Consider the following 19340-nt stretch of genomic DNA (forward strand, 5'->3'; position numbering starts at 1 on the left):
GAGTCATGGCAGAGCTGAAGAAAGGCTACATGTCAAGAACAAAGACAACAGGGCTTCTTGTAATATCTGTTTAAGTATAATTTCAAGTTAGGGTTGAAGCATAAGAAATCCACTGAAACATCTCTATACACACGTCCATTACCAAGCGTAAATATCCTATCTTATAATAACGTTAGCGCCACACAGCTACACTGTGTTTACAGTAAGGAGATAATAAAACAGTTGCGTTGACAATGAAAACCTGTGTAGGCGTACTTTTTTTCTCACACAGTTAATTGATCAGAAATCAGTAAGGGAATCTTATCAGTTCCCATCCCTGCTCAGCTGCAAGGAACTTCAGATCTGAAGAAGCACCTGCAAGCTAAGCACAACAATGGCGGCAGGGCCTATTGAGGCCAAAAGTGATGCCACTGATACATCTCCAAAACAGCAACGCTGTAGACTACGATGTGCAATGCCGGCAGAGTTAATGCATTCAAAGGTAGACGCAGGGTAAGCTACGTGCTATAACCAACATGTGCATAGAATTGGAAGAGGGATTTCATTTCTGGTAATACAAAAGTACTCTTACATGTACATTGTAATGATAGAAGTTACTTATGATAGGGCTGGGCGGTATATCGATTTTTTACAATATATCGATATATTTTCCAGCAAGATATAGATTTAGACAATATGGTTTATATCGATATAGGGTCAAGTTGCATTACATAACGCATACCAGTTGTTCAACTCTCCTCTCTCACACTCTCCACACAGCTCCACCCCACTTACTCACTCACAGTTTCTCCATCAACACTCAGAGAGACACAGAGCTGCTCCTCTGTTTAATCTGTCTGTTCATTAGTCTACAGTGAGACATCGACCTATATGTTGCACGAGCTACGCTAAATCAGTCTGAGAGATGAATTAAGTTACCGTGGTAGCACTTGTACAACACTGTGGGCCTTTTCCTCTGTCACTTTTAGCTGCGTCAAGACATGTTGCGCCGATTTGTGTATCTGTTATCAGTTTAGACGCCCAATGCCACACAGAGCTGCGCACCTACTCCTTCGTTGGACTCAAGGGGGTAGCGATGACGTTTTGCCAACAGCAGCCAACACCCGACCACCCCTTTTCTTCCCGTCAAACATGCTGTGTGTGTGTAGTTTCTCTTGTGTATCCTGTATTTACTCTGGATATCTGCTTTATTTTACTGTTTCAGCCCTATTAGAAGAAGTTGCTGCTCGGAAACTCAATATTTGCTTATTTTGGTCCTTCACAATACAAGTTTTTACATAACAAAATAACGGGGGACTTTTATTTTTTAGACTTTATAGGAATTAAAATATGTTTATTATCGAATTAGCAAAACTTTGTTAGCGGCTTTTCTTCAATTAAGACAAGTGTAATAATACAGCAGGGAGGAAGAGTAAAAGCAGAAACAGCCACAGTGAGATGTTAATGAAGACCTGCAGACAACAGGCTCTTACTGCACCTCTGCAAACTGCTCACCTCCAACAGGTAAACTTCTTTTACCTGCCCTGCTGTGGAAAAACACATGCAGCAAAAATAGCAACTCAGCTTGCAACTGAACATGGAGCCCACTTCGTAGAAAATACCGTGATATATATTGTGTATCGCCATTCAGCCTGAAAATACCAAGATATGAATTTTGCCCAGCCCTAACTTATGATGGCAGTAATCTTGTCATTAAACAAGTTACTTCAAAAAGTAACATTACACAACACTGCTGCTAAACACCCACGCCATTCAAACTCCACGCCTCCAGTTTGTAATACAAAACCTCTGTTGAAAATTTGAAGTCTCAAGCAGAAACATAATATTTTTTCATATTCTATCCTCTGGAGCCACAGACGATATTATACAACTGAGTCATGATGAGTAAACTGAACTTCAGTGCACTACACCTGTCATTTATGAAGCAAAAATACCAAATATTTGCTGTTTCCAGCTTCTCATATGTTCAGATTTTTCTCTTTTATATGATTGTTTTATGGTTGAAAACAACAAGCAATCTGAGGATGACATTTTGAGCTTGGGGCATTTCTCACAAATATTTTATAGACTAAAAGATGACTCAGTTAATCGTAAAAATAACAGCTAAATCAACAATGATAATAATAATTGTTATTGCAACTGTATTTATGTGCAACACCATCAAAAGCCTTTCACCTCACGTTATACTGCGGTTTAGCAAATCCATTCTGACACTGTTAACTTGTAGTCTCTATAAATCACATGGAAACATACTGTAGCTGTTTGCACGCCGTCCATTAGCAATTTGTTCAGACGGCAGAATGGACTTTGATAGAGAGGTCAAGGTTTCACAGAGAAATGCTGCTGCTGCTGCTGTATGAAGGACTGAATGCTCGCAGGTTGTCTGTGTTTAAAATCAGATCTGTACCAGTGTTTCTCAGCATCAGCACACATTTTCCTCTTTCAGTTCGGTTTGAACAGCCACCGCAGAGCTTTATCAGCTCGCCGAGTGACCACAACTCGTCCAGATAAATGTTTAGAAAATATTGTATCACTGCAAAATGTGTTGTGCATGTAGCTACTAGGGAATCAAACCCCAAATGCCCTGCAGCGCCAGTGCCTTGCTTCAGCTGCCGGGCTGCAGATGACAGCAGTTATACATTTAATTATGTAATGAGAGGAACACAGGAGAGACTGCCTTGCATTCACAGTTCATGGATCTAAAGCAAACAGGGAGCCAACCAGCGTTCTATCATAACAAAGGCAAACATACAAAAAGCCCTGAGCGTTTCAGCGCTATTAAGACACCCACTCCCTCTCCAGCCTCCATCTCTGGCTCTTGTGCTCCCTCCCTCTCTCCATCCAACTCCCCCTTCCTCAGTGCAACTCCCCCTCACCTCCCTCTCTTGTTACCGCTCCCCCAGATGCATTTCCTCCATTTCACTCTCTTCCTTTTTTCCCTCTCACCAGCTTTCTCTTTTCTGTCATCCTGTCTTCACTCCATACAGTCTTGCTCTCGCGCTGTCCCTCCTACTCCTACACGAACACTTACCCCCCCCACCACCACCACCTCTCCACACACACACACACACACACACACACACACACACACACACACACACATACACACACTGTGTTCCTTTTTCTGTTTTTTAAACCAACCTCTTACTCATGTGTGTCTACATCCCTCCCTCCCACTCTTTTAACTCTGTCTCTCTCTCAGTTCTCTCAGAGGGTCTAAGCTGGAAGCGATTGCCACCCACACATTCCCTCTTCAGCTTTCAGCTTGACATCAGATTTACATTCAGAATGAGCAAGCGCAGCATTTCACATGTTGCCTAGCACATGGCTACACACACAAACATGTGAACACACGTACTGGTTGTCTGCGCACGTGAACACTATGTACGTGAGAGATGTAAGATGTTAGTTTTTGATGTGTCTACGTGCTGATCAAATGCCGGAATAATTAGCCAGCAAAGCAGTAGACTGACAAAAAAGCAGTGGACAGTTTTGATGATCAGTTAGTCATTTATCAAGCAAAAATCAAAAACACATGCCGCTTCCAGTTTCTTAACTGTGAGGATTTGCTGCTTTTCTGTTTTGTGTGATTGCGAATTAAATATTTTTGGTTTTTGGACAGCTGATTGGACAAAACAAGCAATTTAAGGATGTCGCCTTGGGCTTTGAAAAAAAATTGTGATTTGCAGTTATTGCCATTTTCTTACAATTTATGAGCAAAGAAATTATTCAGAGAGTGGTCGATAATGAAAACACATGATTGGTCAACACCGACCCTGTGTGTATTTATGATCTGACTTTCAAACCCTGCTTTTGCGGAGTATTAAAGGAATAGTTCAACATTTTGGTAAATATTCACTTACTGGCTTTCTTGCAGAAAATTACATGAGAAGATCAGCACCACCCTCATGTCTGCACAGTGATTAGGTGCTCCTGCACCTGGCGTACTGCTATTTACATGGCAGATTGGGCAAATTAGAGAAGTGAGCAGTTTCCTGCTGAGAGTAATGCAGTCAGAGAAGTAGTGTCACAGCAGTAAATGTCGTGGTATATTTAAGCTTTAAACTTGACAGAGGAAACAGAACTAAACTTTAAGCATCTGAAATTATCAATGAATTTTCACTGCTCCTCGTGTACATGCACACAGCGTCTCTCTTACTGGGGAGTCAAACAGTAGCTCTGCTCTGCTCTCTGCTATGTTCACATTTTAGCTAATGTCATTAATATTTTCCTCATTAATGATGTTTTATTTCACCCACCCTCAACCCGACCACGCGTTCATGGATGTAACCAGCAGAGTGTGCATGCGTTGTGAACCCGCCTATGTCTGCAGGTCTTACTGTCTGAATAATGCACCCTTTAAATAGCAGGAAAATACTGCGCCATTCTCACTTTAGATCAGGTTTTTGTCGGTCAGTGGCACAATTGCTTTCTGCTTCCTCAAAATAGCAACTGAAAGCTGCGGTTCAATTTTAGTTCAGTTTTATTTGTACAACATCCCTCTGTCCTTTGGACCCTCACAGCCGATAAGGAAAAACTTCCCAAAAAAACCTTTTAACAGGAAAATATATAATATAATAATAATAATGTACAGTACATATATTTTTGTGACACCTAACTATATGATAAAATATTTGGTACTATTTACCACTTCGAGACTAGAAGGAGAGAAAGGGAGAGGGGCGGGTTTGAGTGACTCAGTGCATCACTCAAGGCTAACATTCACTGTGTCGTACATTCAGTGAACTAATCACTGTCAACACATTCTCACTCCGACCTTGTCACATATTGACGTGAAAGGTACCCTGGATGCGTTGGTTGTTACCTTCTGGGACACTGTGTCAAGTTCTGCCTGTTACATGCCTTGTCTTCTACACGTTTTTTTTCCTTCAACAACAAACACACATGGTTGGGTTTAAGCAACGAAAGCACGTGGTTAGGTTTAGGAAAAAAAAACATTGGTGTTTGTTGGACACCTCCTGCCCACCCCAGTTGGACTTTCGCAACCTTAGCTTTCGTCCTTGTCCCGCCGCGTTTCCCCCTGATGCTGCCAGGTGCCATTAAGCTATAGCAACAACCGGTTGCGTATCGTGCCGTTTTCTTGCAGTGTTTGACCAGATGTCCTACTGTGTGAACCCACTTCTTGAACTAAAACATGGCCAGACGTTCAGTTCAGCTTGCTAACTAGGAAACAGTTACTGTCACTCAGGGCTCACGTTCACCGTGTAGTACATTCATAGAACGAATCACTAACCAGACAGTCACTAACTCAGAGAGTCCCTACGCCTTAACTCTCAACTGACCATGAGCTCAAGTGATCTGAGATATGAACTTGTTGGAGTGATTGAGTTCAGTTCAATCACCCAAAAGATTGGTTCTTTAAAGGAACATGGATGAATTTCACACTCAGAACCTGGACATTCATGTTAACTATCAGATAATAAATATAATTCACTATGTATTAATTTTGTTCGGACACCCATGATACACGACACATGTTATTGGATGTAACTGTGTGTAGCAAAAACCTTTAATGATGTCGTAATTGAAGCCATTTTCTTTCAAGTGAAAATTGTGTCCGACTTGTGATCACAGTGATCTGACCAGTGTGGTTTACTCCACAAGATTTGTCGAGACACTTTTTCCCTGTTTCATTATAGATTAAATTCTTAATCGATGTGCACCTGGCCATCTCTCCAAACATCTCAGCACAGTGATAGTAAGAATAAGCTACTTGAACAATGTTATTTCAGCACATGGTTGATTTATTAAGCAGCTAAATAAAAGAGACAAGCATGTCTACCTGCTGCGTGACCCCAGCCAGACTGAATCACAACCTCCCGTGACACGATGATACCTCAGTGAGGCAGGCTGCATTTTTCAAGTCTGCTTTTCAAGCCTTTACATCATCTCCAAACAATAGTTTCATAATTGCATTTTAAAAGAGGTACAACGAGCGAATCAAAAGAGGTCTCCAGATGTCTCCACACTTTGCATGAGTGTCTTCTGTATTCAGAGCTTTGTTGTATAGCACGTTTGAAACTAACATGTAAGGTACTTCAGGGGAAGGAGGAGAAAAAAAAAAGTGTTGCCATGGCAACGAACACACAGAGCCTGGGTTAGGATCAAAAAGAGAGAGAGTGAGAAATAGATTTAAATGGACCTGTCCAGACTTTTTTTTATTCCAGACCGATGCTTTTGTTAACACTTTTTGATAAAAGGAATGCTTAATGGCTTCAGTTAATTTAGGCGACCATTAAAGTGAGAATGAAGGTGTCGGAAAAAAGACAATGACCGTGCCGTTTCTTTTTAATTTGTCACACTGCTCAATACCTCTTCTAACTGCACCCATCTCACATACATCCCATTTCCATAAAGACGGTGGATCAGATGATTTATACACTGATTGTGAATGAGTCTTTGCACGCGCTGCAGCCCACGTTTCTCCACTCTTTGCATGTTAAGTGTAAAAAGGGGCAGGTACGGCGTATTATGTTTGAGGAGTGAATTTTGGTCTGTATTCAAGCTGAAGAGTACCATTTTCCCTAAATGAGAAAAATGCCCTCTGTGCCTACTCTTAACAAATGATAGATAATGCAGCATGTGGAGTAAATCCAGGTGCATGCTAAAAATATAAGAAGTGTCCAAACCTCTGTAACCACTTTCCTCTGGGGTCAAATCTTGTACGAAGGCTTTAAAAAAAAAAAAAAAAATCTGTCTTGTTTATTTCCAATCAATCGTATGAGCAAAAGAAGTGTCAATATTCTCTAAAATAAACAGGAGGTAACTTAATAGCCTTTATTGGATGTAACTGCATGCAGCAAAAACCTCTAATGATGTCGTAATTGAAGCCATTTTCTTTGTGATCTTTTAGTTGGAGAGAAAATGTCAGCAGCTGTAATCACAGGAAATAATACAACATAAAAAAAAGTGATGTTAAAGTTTCTTTCCTGATATTATTAAAGCTTTTAAAAACTCAACTCTGTTCATCAAGATAACACATTTACAAGTTTTTACCATGAAAAAACCCTCATTGCTTAGAATAGCTTAGATGTAACGCTACACCTTTTCCTAATGTAGTATGCACAGATCTGTGAATATGCACATTTAGTCCCCACCTCAACCTCCACCGGTCGCTCGCCTGCAGCTGGAGCGTACCTGCTCACCTTCGACTCTGCTCGTTGCTCTCTACAACCTTAGAAATGTAACAGTAACAGATAAAATGAGCCTTCAGCTTGACTTCATTAAACTGCTTATAACGTGTTGGTGATGTTAGATGAACCCTGTTTCCAATGGCCACCTCTGCAAGTTGAAGTGAAGGTGAAACTTCAGCATGTAAAATACCAATACATAGCCTGGCTTATCCTCTTATACACCTTGTTTTGTACACTGGATTGGTTCCGTAGGTTTGTGACATATGACATCCCAGCTGTCTGAATCCATAATTTTGAGACTGTCATTGCAGTTCCAAGGTAGAAATGCTCAGCCATGGCGCTGACTTCTTATTTCGCTCATGATATGTTGAAGCAGAAACACTATATGGACAGGTTAACAAGACAAACTAATTTTCATTGCAGCGGGTCTTTAAAGGGGCAAAAAGCGAAATCGTTTCACCGCTAGGTTTGCTGTTGTGTGCTGCCTGTAGACCAAAACAAAGTGTGTCATGAGCCACACCTCCCTCTACCTCTGCTCTCCACCTCCACCCCCCCACTCACCTTGTCTAAACTTAGTTTAGCAGTTAGCGATGTCTTTCACTCACTCTCGGTCTCTGCTGTGTTCAGCTATTCCCCTGCCTACTTCAATGATGATGGTACCTGTAATAAATGCAATATATTTGCTGAGATGGAGGCGAGGCTCAGTGACTGGAAGAGCTGGTAGAAGCGCTCCATAGCTGTAAGTTACTCCAGTAACCAGTGGCAGCTGACTCGGCCAGAGCCATCGCCGGATCCCAGCTAGTGCTAACACCGGGAGCTAATGCTAACATTCCTCCTCTTCTCTGTGAGTGAGAGCGATGTTTTAGCCTGGCTACATTTTACAATGCTAATTGCAAATGTTAGCTGGGCTGCCGGGCTACTCACCTAACACAACCGTAACGCCTGACCCATTGCTGGGGCCGAGCCGCTAATAACTCAAGTTCCGGACATTAACCCATGCTACGATTGTAACATTAAATTTAATTGAATCGACATAGCGACATGTGCCTAACGTTACTGTAACACTAATTAAAACAGACATTTGACTTTATGTTGTACCTGTCCAGGAGAAGAAGAGCTAGCTCTGAGTCAGATTGTAGCCCCTTTAGCTCTCGCAGTGCTCTCCACCTTGGAAATGCAAGGCCAATATTAATCCGGGTTCTGTCCCTTTCTTTATCCGACAACTTCTTCACCAACGACCGTTGCTTCTTTAGAGGTAATGTCGGATTCTGGTCGTCTTCAGGTGAATGTTTCGTTCCGCTCTCCGCCATTTCGCTTCAAAAATACGCACTGCCATTGCTCATTGGCTGTAGCCTTTTATAGGGAGGAAGGGCCAAGGGCTCCGAGAGGAGGGAGGAGGCGGCGATTCACATGAACGTACATGAACGCGCAGCCGGACCGGCTTGTAAACAATGGGCTGGAGATCAACACAGAGAGAGGGTGTGTGATGTCATGCTATACTCCAGATGAAATTACACCTCTAGTTCTTCACATAGCAATTTTTTAATTCCTTCAATCTAGAAATGATGAATTTCCGCTTATTGCCCCTTTAAATGTTGGTAGCCAGTCTATCTGTCAGGAAAAGGGTAATAATAGTGTTGTGGCTAAAACATGTCAATGTTTATACATACTGGTCATGTAGAACCAAGCATACAGGTAAATACCACGGCATTGACATGAATTCTTAGCATCGTAGGCATGCCTGAAAGAAACAGGAGAGGTAAGAACGATGGCTTTTCTTAAATTTCAGCATAGTACTTGTTGTATATTAATGATTAAAGAAAACAATAAAGACCTACAATTAAGGCAGTTGAAGTCAGGCTTCTTGACCATCAACGCTCTTCACTGATATCTTATTGAATTAGCACCCCTATCAGTTTGGTTAGGTTTAGGAAAAGAATCATAGTTGGGCGTCATCATGTGACAACATAATGTGCTGAACCTACAGAATCTAAAATAACTCAGCCTTGACTTTTGGTTTCACACCAGACACAAACAGTAGCCTAGTCTCCTTGGTCAAAGTCCTGTGTTTGTTTGACCCATCTATGCACCATGACCACCTCCTAATATGGACTCGTGGATTACTTTGATTGTATATGAATTATAGTGCATAATTTTTTGTAAGTACAAACAGTGTAAAGAACAACCTGTAGTATTGCAGTAAAATGAGAGCATCATGCTTCCCTAAAGTTTCATCTTATTTTACAAAGTTTATGTCATCTTAATTTGATGTTTTTCATGTTTCAGCTAAATGTTTGTATGGGACAAAATGCCGGGAAAACAATCGCAAATGTAGAGCAGTAGGACATTTTATAAGAGACAGAAGTTATTAGATTTGAGTGATGGATAATCTGTGAGTTTTGGTTCAGTCAAATTTTGTTTACACTCACCGTTAAAGACACAGACCTAATTTGTCGGTTCAGTTGTGCTTGTTGCTCAACAAACACTAAAACAGAATCCTTTGTTTTGACGAACATATTTTAAAACTATCTTGAATAAGGTGTCATGAAAAAATACAAATACTATTAAGGAATGTCTTAGCTAACATTAATATTCTCTTTTGCTGCCTCAGTATTTATCTAATATTCGTTTTTGGGAGACCACTGCATGTAACATCTGTCCAGGGACTACAGATGTCTTATTCTGGAGAATTTACAGCAATATTTAACAATGTCCACTGTCCAATAAACAAACCAGTAAATAAACTAGAACGGCACACAGATAGCGCTGACCTCTGCTAAGGCCAAATGCCCCATCTCGCAATGTTAAAGGTGCAATATACAACATTAAGAACAATAATTTTGCAGCTGATAACTTTTATTGGCGTTACCACGAGCTAGTCAGTGTCCACTGCTCTACAGTATATAATCACAGTTAGCTCTGTCAGCAGTGTTGCAGTTGTTACTAGGGATGTCCCGATCCAGCTTTTTCACTTCCGATCCGATACCGATATTACAGCCTTGAGTTTTGGCCGATACCGATACCGATCCGATCCAAGCACGTATTATACATATTCACTTATTTTGTTGTCAGTCATGTTAGAAAAGGTTTGATCAAGCAAAGAACAACTACTTAATCGGGTTAGTTAGAATGATCCACAACAGTTGGTATGAGAAACTGACCTGTTTATTGTTAACAGGATTAAATAAACAAACTTTAAACTTGAACATTAACATTAAATAAAAAATATAGCTGGTTTGCTTTGGCTGCTTTGGCCCCTTAATAAATAGAAAATGAATCAACACAAGAAATCTTTAAAATGTCTAACACTGAAATTAAAATAGCAGCAAGACTCCACACACTTGTGCTTTGGCCCCCTAATAAATAAAAAAAAAAGATTAACACCACAAGACATTGTTGGCATTTAACAAACAATGCAGCCTTTCCTTTTCAGTTATTTTAGTAGTGTCAGTGCCAGCCTGGTGCACAGGCACACAATATTGTACAACTGTTTAAACAAGCAATAGTCCATCCATGTCTCGAATTTCACTAATTGTGCCCAAAACAATGCCATCAGTGCTCTTTACTTAAACAGTAAGAGTGTAAACCAAATAAAAATATCACTCTCAAAAAACCAGAGCAGAAAACAAATAGTCAGTTAACTAAATTGACCACTACTCTTCGTACCCTCTATGTATCTGCCGTCTGCATGCTGGCCAGGTGGATTGATAGTAAGAGCTGGATCACTGGAATGGACTGCTTGAATCGCGGAGCGCTGGGCTGGCCGGAAAACCGAACTCCGTGAAAAACTGGATCGGAGTTCATGGATCGGCATTTTTCCATGCAGTCCAACCCGATGCCGATGCCCGTTTTTTGCTAATATCGGCGGCCGATACCGATCCGAATATCGGATCGGGACATCCCTAGTTGTTACGACTTTTGGGCTTTTAGCACCGTTGTTAATGCTGTCCCAACCCTTGGTGGTTGGACAGCCTTGTTGCTGGAGCGTAACACTCACCCTCTGGTTCCCTTTCAGGTCGCCCCTGTAGGCTGTAAGCTAACCTGCATAATAACACTGATTTTTAAAGCATGTTATCATAATTTTGGAATGATACAAAAATATCTTTGTGCTCCATAGTTATGTATGGTTCTCCTCTATCAGAATTTCAACTACCCTGTTCAACAACAGAGAGCTGAGAGAAAAAAAAACATTTGCTCCAACACTGAATGGGTTCTTCCTTTACCCTTCTGCCAAGTTTCATGAAAATGGGGCCAGTAGTTTTTCCGTAATCCTGCTGACAAACAGAGAATTGCACAAACTGAGCTGAACACATAACCTCCCTGGCGGAGATAATAAGTAAATAATACACTTTAACAGATAGTTAGTTAAATTGATGAATAACAAGCACTACAGATGAACTCACTGCCACATGTAATATCAGGTTTCAGTCAAACATGCTTGTTATTCATGCATTTTATTGCATGTTTCTACTATATGCAAATCATTGCCAGCAGTATTAGTGAGGGGTGGTTAAATACATGAAAGAGCATTTAACCTTTTACACTGCCACAACTGCACAGTGCTCACAGTAAGGCTTTGTGTTGCTGTGAATTATAGTCATGATTTATATACCATGAGTCAACAGTAATCTGCCCTCTGTGGCCAATCCTACGAATTACACAAGGAAGGATTAGTACGCCCCATTCACATCTCCATCCCATGTGTGTGTGAATACAGCAGATCTAAGTAACAGCAGACAGTGTGTTCTCACTGGTGAGGTCTAGAAATACCATGTTTTGGAGGTCAAACTGCATTTAAATCCCAACACTGCTTCACAGTCTCTTTTGAGATTAAGAAAGTAATTGCTTACATGGCAGTGGGGATTCTTGCTCAGCACTTTCTGAATGAAATATAATGTGAACACGAACTGCTGCAAGTGGCTCCGTATAAACAAAGTGCTTAGTGAGACAGTTTATCACTTGTGAAGAGTAATCAACATAAAGTTTTGTTTTGCTGCTTACGGATCACTTGATAATTTTACAACATACTGTAACTCTACGCTCATTAAAGCCATCACATTAATTCATCCAGGTGTTTATCACAGCATGACAGCCTCTATATATCTCTCCAAGTCGACTCTGAGTTGACAGTCTAGGCCGAATATTTTGCCATGTGCTTGTGGCTCCTGCTTTTCTTTGTTTTTAAATACTCAACATTATTACAGATATTTTTATATGATTATGAGAGATAGACTATGATAACACCACAGTCCAGCGCACCTGCAGAGCAGCCATCCCACACTAAACTGCTAGAACAGCTTACATGTGAACTCTGATTCAAATCATTAGAGTTTATGGGGCAGTCTTTGTAGGTAGTCCTATCACAACACATGCTCTTGAAAACATAAAAAGTAGGTCTGTTCATAGCAAGTTTCTGTACATTAGGGGGAAAACGACAACAGCTGCAATAATGAAAAGCAGATAAAAGCCCCTTTCAAACATGCACTGCAAACCCGGAGTTACCTAGACTTTACCCAGAGGAGGTGTACAAGAGAATGCAAATGTTCAAATCAGTTGGACCGCACATTAAACAGACTTTATCCTGCCAGCTCCCTGGTGAAATGTGTGTGTAATGTCTGATTGAGCCCATGTGTGAATAGAGCAGGTATTTTTCTAGAAAATGCAGCGGGCGAGTGGACATGTTGGTGACATTTTTATGAGGCTTGTGCAAACTGGAAAAAAACCCAAATATCCAAGGGTAAAGAAGATGGGGCAAAAATGTCCAATTAGAGAGATGACGAGATTCAGGAATTTCTGTCGGGAAAGGCAAAAATCGTCGGTCACATTAAAGGAATGGCAAGAGACTCTGTAGTGGGGGTGGGCAATATGGCCCTGAAATAATATCACCCTGATATTTTAGGGTATTTTTGTAATAAGGAATCTCTTGACAGTATGACAAATTAGTAAAAAAAAAAATGTTATAATTGATTTAAGAACAAAGAATTGCAAAAATATTTCTCCATCCACAAGCATCACGTAGGTGTACATTACTGAGGTTTTTGATAAAAATGACTTGAGAGAGACGCTGTGCTGCTGCCGACTGAGTCGCTGATTGACTTCCGTTTGCAGGGAGGGTCACTCGCGATAACTTGGTAAATGAGTCTTAGAAATCCAGGGCTGCTCATTAAACAATCAGGACACCACAGTTTATTCCACACTGAAGCTGCTCTCCTTTTTGGATCCACCACAAAGTTGGTAATAATTTAGTTTTCAGCCATGCTTGTTGTTGCCCTGGATAATGACGTAGGGTATGACGTCAGTGCGTCAACAAATTATACCCGTATTATCATGAACAAGATGATATGGCACACCCCTACCCTGTAGTTTATGACCAAATTACAAACCAGCTATGTGACTGTGGTGTAATCCATGTTATGACCTGCCCTCTTCATGCTCTTACCAGACACCATCCCTCACCTAAACCAAACGTAATTGTTTCCAGTAGGTGAGAACGCTTCCACCACACCATGTAGGATAATCTGCTATGTTCTACACATGTGAAGAGAAACTGATTGTCCACACATTGTGCGTAGATCATATGAGAACACAACTAAAGACTTGGTTTATTTCCAACAGAAATCATAACTACATTAAAACCCTCCATTGGAGGATGTGATAAAACACATACTCACTCTGGATCTCGTGACTTCAGATTGGCACTAAAAGGACAGAGTGTTTCATCTTTCTTATCACCTAAAGGGTGAGGATAGTACACCAACTCCCAGACTGCTTGTTTTGTGATCTGTCTATAGCTAAACCCACAGAAACGTCCCAAACTTTTGTTTTTTTTCACAGCGAGCCCGATGCCAGTTGAGTCCTAAATCACCATTCTCTGCTTGGCACAATCTGTTCCTCCAGGAGAAACTAATTAGTTTGGGAAACAATATATTCTGAAGCGGATCTTGATATCACTGTTCTGAGGCCTCTTAATTGAGATGGCTGCAGTTATGATGCATACATAATGATGGCATAACCTCCAGCCATACGGGGCAGCACCCATGATAATTGCTGTTAATTAACACTTCTTGTGGAGTAACAAACACCTAAGAAACCTTGAGTACTGCTGCAAGTGAGTGATGGCACACACAAGATAAATGAGGAATATTTGAAGAAAGCTTCCAAAGGTCATGCCCCCAAGACTCATTCAATATTTCTTAACCAAAGAAGATCAATTCCTGGGACAATTTAGCTAGTCAGTACCCTTGAATTGTTGAAAATATACCAATCTTCCCTCTCAGTGTCGATTTACATTTTTTTAAAAGAAAAAGTTTGCCTTTACCTAACCCTATCCAGAGAAGCGCAGTTTCGAGGGGATTAAAATGAACTTACTTTTCATACAATTACAGTCAACTGTCATAAGTGGTCTTGACACCTTTTAATGGAGCTAGATGTTGAGTTTTCTCCCCCTCCTGTGATTTGTCAGTAACCTTTTCATGTACCATAGCTGCTCTCTCAGATTTAATTTAGAAGACTCCTCCACCAGTCAGTCATCCAGCCTACAGACTTGCTTTGGTAGTTTTGAAGCTGTGAATTTGGGCAAAGAGACACTGGCATAGTTTGATGTCTCTGATGGGTGACAAACACCTTCGTGGTCATCTTTTCCCCACCTTGCGTGGGTCGGAGAAAATGTTAGGATTGCAGACAGACAGACAGGCAGGCAGGCGGTGAAAAGATCGCTATTTGGACAGGTAAATGAAAGAGAATGAAAGCAGAGGGGCGAGGAGGATAAAAGAGAAATACAGACAAAGGTAATGTGGAGAAAATGGAGGGTTCTAGATGCCACACATGTCTGAATGGGGAGGGAACTAGAGGACGGTGCGAAAGAAAGGAGAGGGTGCAAGGAGGAGAACGAAAATGAGAGAGAGAAAAGGAGAGAGAGATCAGGGGCTGGAGAGAGGTAGGGATAAATGCACTATTTGAATTATGTAAAATAGCTGCGTGGGAGAGAAGAGGTGTGTGTCTGAGTATTAGTGTGACTGTGTGACAGAAGAAGCTGAGAGAGGGAGAGAGCAATGGAAAGATCAGAGATAGACATGAGGAGTCAGGGTGAGATCGGCTGCAATGCTGGAGAAATGACAAGAATTAAGAATAGGCAAATGTAACCAACTTATATTTAAAACTAGCATGTCTTAGATTTTTTGATAGGACCATGCAGCAAAAGAAAAAGGGAGATTACAAGAAAAGGAAGACATGAGGGAAAGAACCATGTAGGCTTTGATATCATCCTGCTGTAGTATGGAGACGTTAAGAATTATTGGCATAAATTATGGCTCCCCTGGCATTATCAGACTGAATATATTAATTTTTTAACATTAAAAATGCACATACATGTATAAAAAACACAACAATTACCAATAAATAATTGTGATCTTATACACAATGATTCAATCTGGTGGAAATGTGCAACATGCTGTTGACTTTTCATAACTTTACATATTCTGGTATAATCTTATTTGTACTCCTTTCCTGCATAGCTCCACACATGACAATGTCAGGCTGAAATATCTCAATAACTATTGGGTGGTTTGCTATGCAATTTTGTGCAGACATTCATGATCCTCAGAGGATAGCTTTAGTGTCTCTCCTGCTGTTCATTTAGCCCCACCAGCAGATCGAAATTTTCATTTATCCAGTGAAATCTGTAAGAGTGAATTTTGCTCCAGAGCCACCACGAGGTTCATATTTGTGTCTCTTAGTGAATTGTCTCAATGACTATAGTGCTGCATCCAATGGTTATTTTCATTGTGGGTTAATCCATTTATTATTTTCTCAACTAATCAGTTCATTGTTTGGTCAGTGAAATGTCATAAAATGGTGAAAAATGGTGATCAGTGTTTCCCAAATCCCAAGATCCCATCCTCAACCCAAAGATATTCAGTTCAATATTCAGTCATAGAGGAGGAAAGAAACCAGAAAATATTCACGTTTAAAGGGAAATTTCGGTTTATTTCAACCTGTCTCCTATCGTCCTAAATTTGTTTCAAGTGACTAGTGACATAAAAATAATAGTTAGCATGTTAGCCGTTAGCCTAGATACAGCCGGGGCGCATAGTAGCATCAGACCTGTTAAAACGTAAGTGAACGGGCATACTTCAAGTGCAAAGTTAGTCCACTAAACAAGCTTTTTTTCCACAAAGACCACCTCATATCGTTAGGATAAATGTCAGAGAACATATAGAAAACGACATGAAAAGGTGTTGTCTTACCTTACCGGTGTGCTGCCATGCTTGTTTACCATTTAGCGCTGCTTTCCAAAGCGCGGCTGTTGTTGAGACCATCAACATCCCCTCCCTGCTCCCATTCAGTGTCATCCTGCAATTAAGGTACAAAATAATTCAAAAAGATGTTTATGGAAAAATGAAGATGACAAAGATTTGATTGCAGGTTTTTCTATTTTAATTGCAGGTTTGTGTTTCCAGGTAGCTCGTCCATCACCACCGTGTTGTGGTGGACGATACTAGATGTTTGATATTTGATTAAAAAAGAGACAATATGGACATCTTGTAGCACAGTGGTTACGATGCACACCACGTAACAGCAACGCCCCTGGTTCAGTTCTGCTCAGGCACCTTTGTTGCGTCTCATATTCCCCTCTATCTCTTCCCTTTCCGTCTCCTGTCTGTATCTGTATTGTCACTATCAAATGAAGGCAAAATGATAAAAAAAAAAAATTATCAAAATAAATAAATAAGCCAAAATAGGCCCATCAGTGTAATCATATATATACTTAAGGATTTGTCTCAGGGGCATCAGTGCAGAAATAATGATAACTTTGCTTCTTTTTTTGTGTGTGTGACCAATTTTTTAAAATTGTCTTTGTGTTTTTAAAGCAAACATTTATATAGCACAACTGCCACAACAATAAAGCAGTTTCAAAGTTCTCCACACACATAAGCTGTTTTAAAAAGATGTCAAACCTAAAGACTAAAAGACTGATTATGGTGTTTACACATAAGAAAAAAATTGGAAACATTTAGTTCAGGAAAACAGTTTCAAAATCCTTAATGTAAAAGGAGTTATTTGAAAATCTTGGGAGAAAAATGGATGCTAGATATATCAAAAACCATAAAACTTGAAGAAGTATTTTACTGCTGGAAAGATGGTCTCGGCTGTCTATGCATTATAAAGAAACTGCTGCTACTTGATCAGAGAAAACAGAGGAAAAGAGCTGTGGTGTGAGCTTTTGCTCATGAGGCAGAATACCTACAACTACCAGAATGCATTGTGCCGCACCAGATCATCAACGCTCCCACTGGTGGGTGACATAGTACAAGCTTGTCCGTTTTGACACAGGAAACAATATGGCCGCCAGTTAGTGACAAGTGATCTCAAATCACAGTTAAACAGTAAACTAAAATACGTTTCTTAAACATGCTAGGTGAGAAATAGGCGACGCAGTAACAGAATCTTTGTTCATATTTGATCAACACTGCCTAGTTTTACTGTTTGATCTCAGTTTTTTCAGCCTCTGTTTTACAATGCGGGAAACAGTATGGTGCCCACTTCCTATTCACAAATTCTCACATCACAGCCAAACAGTGCACTAAAATATATTTCTGTAGATATTTTAGATGAGAAATAGGCATTACAGTAACAGAATTTTGGTTATTGGATCAGCAATACCTAGTTATAGCAATTGGTCTGAGTTTTGTCTCTCTTGATACGCTTCTACACTCTGTGTGCGTGGTGGGTTTACAAAAAATGCAAAAGTACAGTCTGTAGTTAGAGCTCTGAGATGAGCAGGGAGATCTGGATGCTGGTAAGATGGAGGCAGTACAGAGTGGGTTTTTAGCCTGCCACCTTAGGTCCTCTGCTTAGTTGCTTCACAAGTGCGGTACAATTTCATATTTGACAGGCAAGTCTGAGATATGTTTGTAGCCAAAGCATTTATGGATTTATAGACACCCAGTGAGATTTGTAATTTTTTTCTGTGACACATGAGGGCCTCGTGGGCTTCTTTCTTTTTACTGGCTGCCTCAAAAGTCATGTTCATCATACAGTGCATGTACATGAATTTCTCCTGAGAACAGTGACGCAGAGGCAGACCTGCAGTCCTCATATTTTGTTGAGTTTTTCAACATTTGGTCAAAGGACAACAGGGCATGGGAATGGAAAACACTGTCAAAAACAGGCAATATCTGCAGTGTGCATTCAACATCGACAACATTGACTTCTGATGTAATGTGTTGGTGGTGCAGTGGTTAAACAGGCCAGCCAGGTCAACCAGGTCTCCAGTGTTTTGTCTTCTGTGTTCTCTGACTGTACATTTACACTCTCTTCGTCATCCATCAAGCGTAGGTCAGGAGTTTATTCCCTTACTGACCAATTCAGTGCATTAGGCATCGGCTCGCTGACGGAAGTCAATAAGTGCTTTGTTTGTTTAATGCTCACTCCTCGCCATCCGTGCATCCATCCTGGTCCCTCCCCTCTCCGCTCCCTTCAACATGCAGACTGTTAACATTCGCCTCATCTGACGTCCAGACAGAAAATCTATCTCTCCAATAGTCTCTCGCCCACTTCGTCAACCTCCCCCCCTCCACGAATTTGCGTTATTATGTGTGTGTAGCTGTAGAGGCAGCAGTAGTGCCGGTGGATGAGTGTGACCTGCCATGGTTTTATTTCTGCCTCGCACACCTTTGACCTCTATCTGGCTCTCATATTCTTCCCTACCCTCTTTCATTCCTTCAGGCAGACTGTCAATAACAGCTCTCCCGTAGCTGTTTATTTCCACAATGGCCTCATCTTTCTCTCTCCACATCCTCTCGCTCTACCTGTGTCAATACCTGTGGTAATTTTTTGTTCTGTCCTCATTTTATCGGTGGATGTTTCTCTTCCCGTGATGTTTATTAGAGTCTCACCTGTCAACGCTCTCTCTTTCTCTGTCTCTCAGATCATCGCGCCCGGCGGAAGAGCATAGCCACTGGGAAGCAGCCCAGCATGGAGGTCCCTCCCACTGCCCCAATTCAACCCTTCCGACAATCCGTGAGTAACCCCCCCTGTCCCCGGCCCCGCTCGCTGCCTCCGTCCCTCTCGCTGTCCCTCCTCCCGCCTCCCGCCCTGGGCCCGCCACACACCTGTGGCCGCCGGGCCAGTGGCACCCCGCCTCACCCTTACCCTCTCTCCCTGGCTGTTTCCCCCTCCTTCACC

At 41.1% G+C, this 19340-nt stretch overlaps 1 protein-coding gene across 12 annotated transcripts in view; it reads left to right on the plus strand.

Moving 5' to 3' along the window:
• Window positions 1-19340, plus strand: part of syngap1b (synaptic Ras GTPase activating protein 1b) — a 217134-nt gene that overhangs the window by 129811 nt on the left and 67983 nt on the right. For all 12 annotated transcript variants that reach the window (XM_049582897.1, XM_049582902.1, XM_049582905.1 and 9 more), the window contains one exon: window positions 19084-19175. In XM_049582897.1, the coding sequence (XP_049438854.1) occupies window positions 19084-19175 (92 nt within the window). The remainder of the gene's footprint in view (window positions 1-19083; window positions 19176-19340) is intronic.

Source organism: Epinephelus fuscoguttatus, linkage group LG8, assembly GCF_011397635.1.
Source record: "Epinephelus fuscoguttatus linkage group LG8, E.fuscoguttatus.final_Chr_v1".
Classification (NCBI taxonomy): Eukaryota; Metazoa; Chordata; class Actinopteri; order Perciformes; family Serranidae; genus Epinephelus; species Epinephelus fuscoguttatus.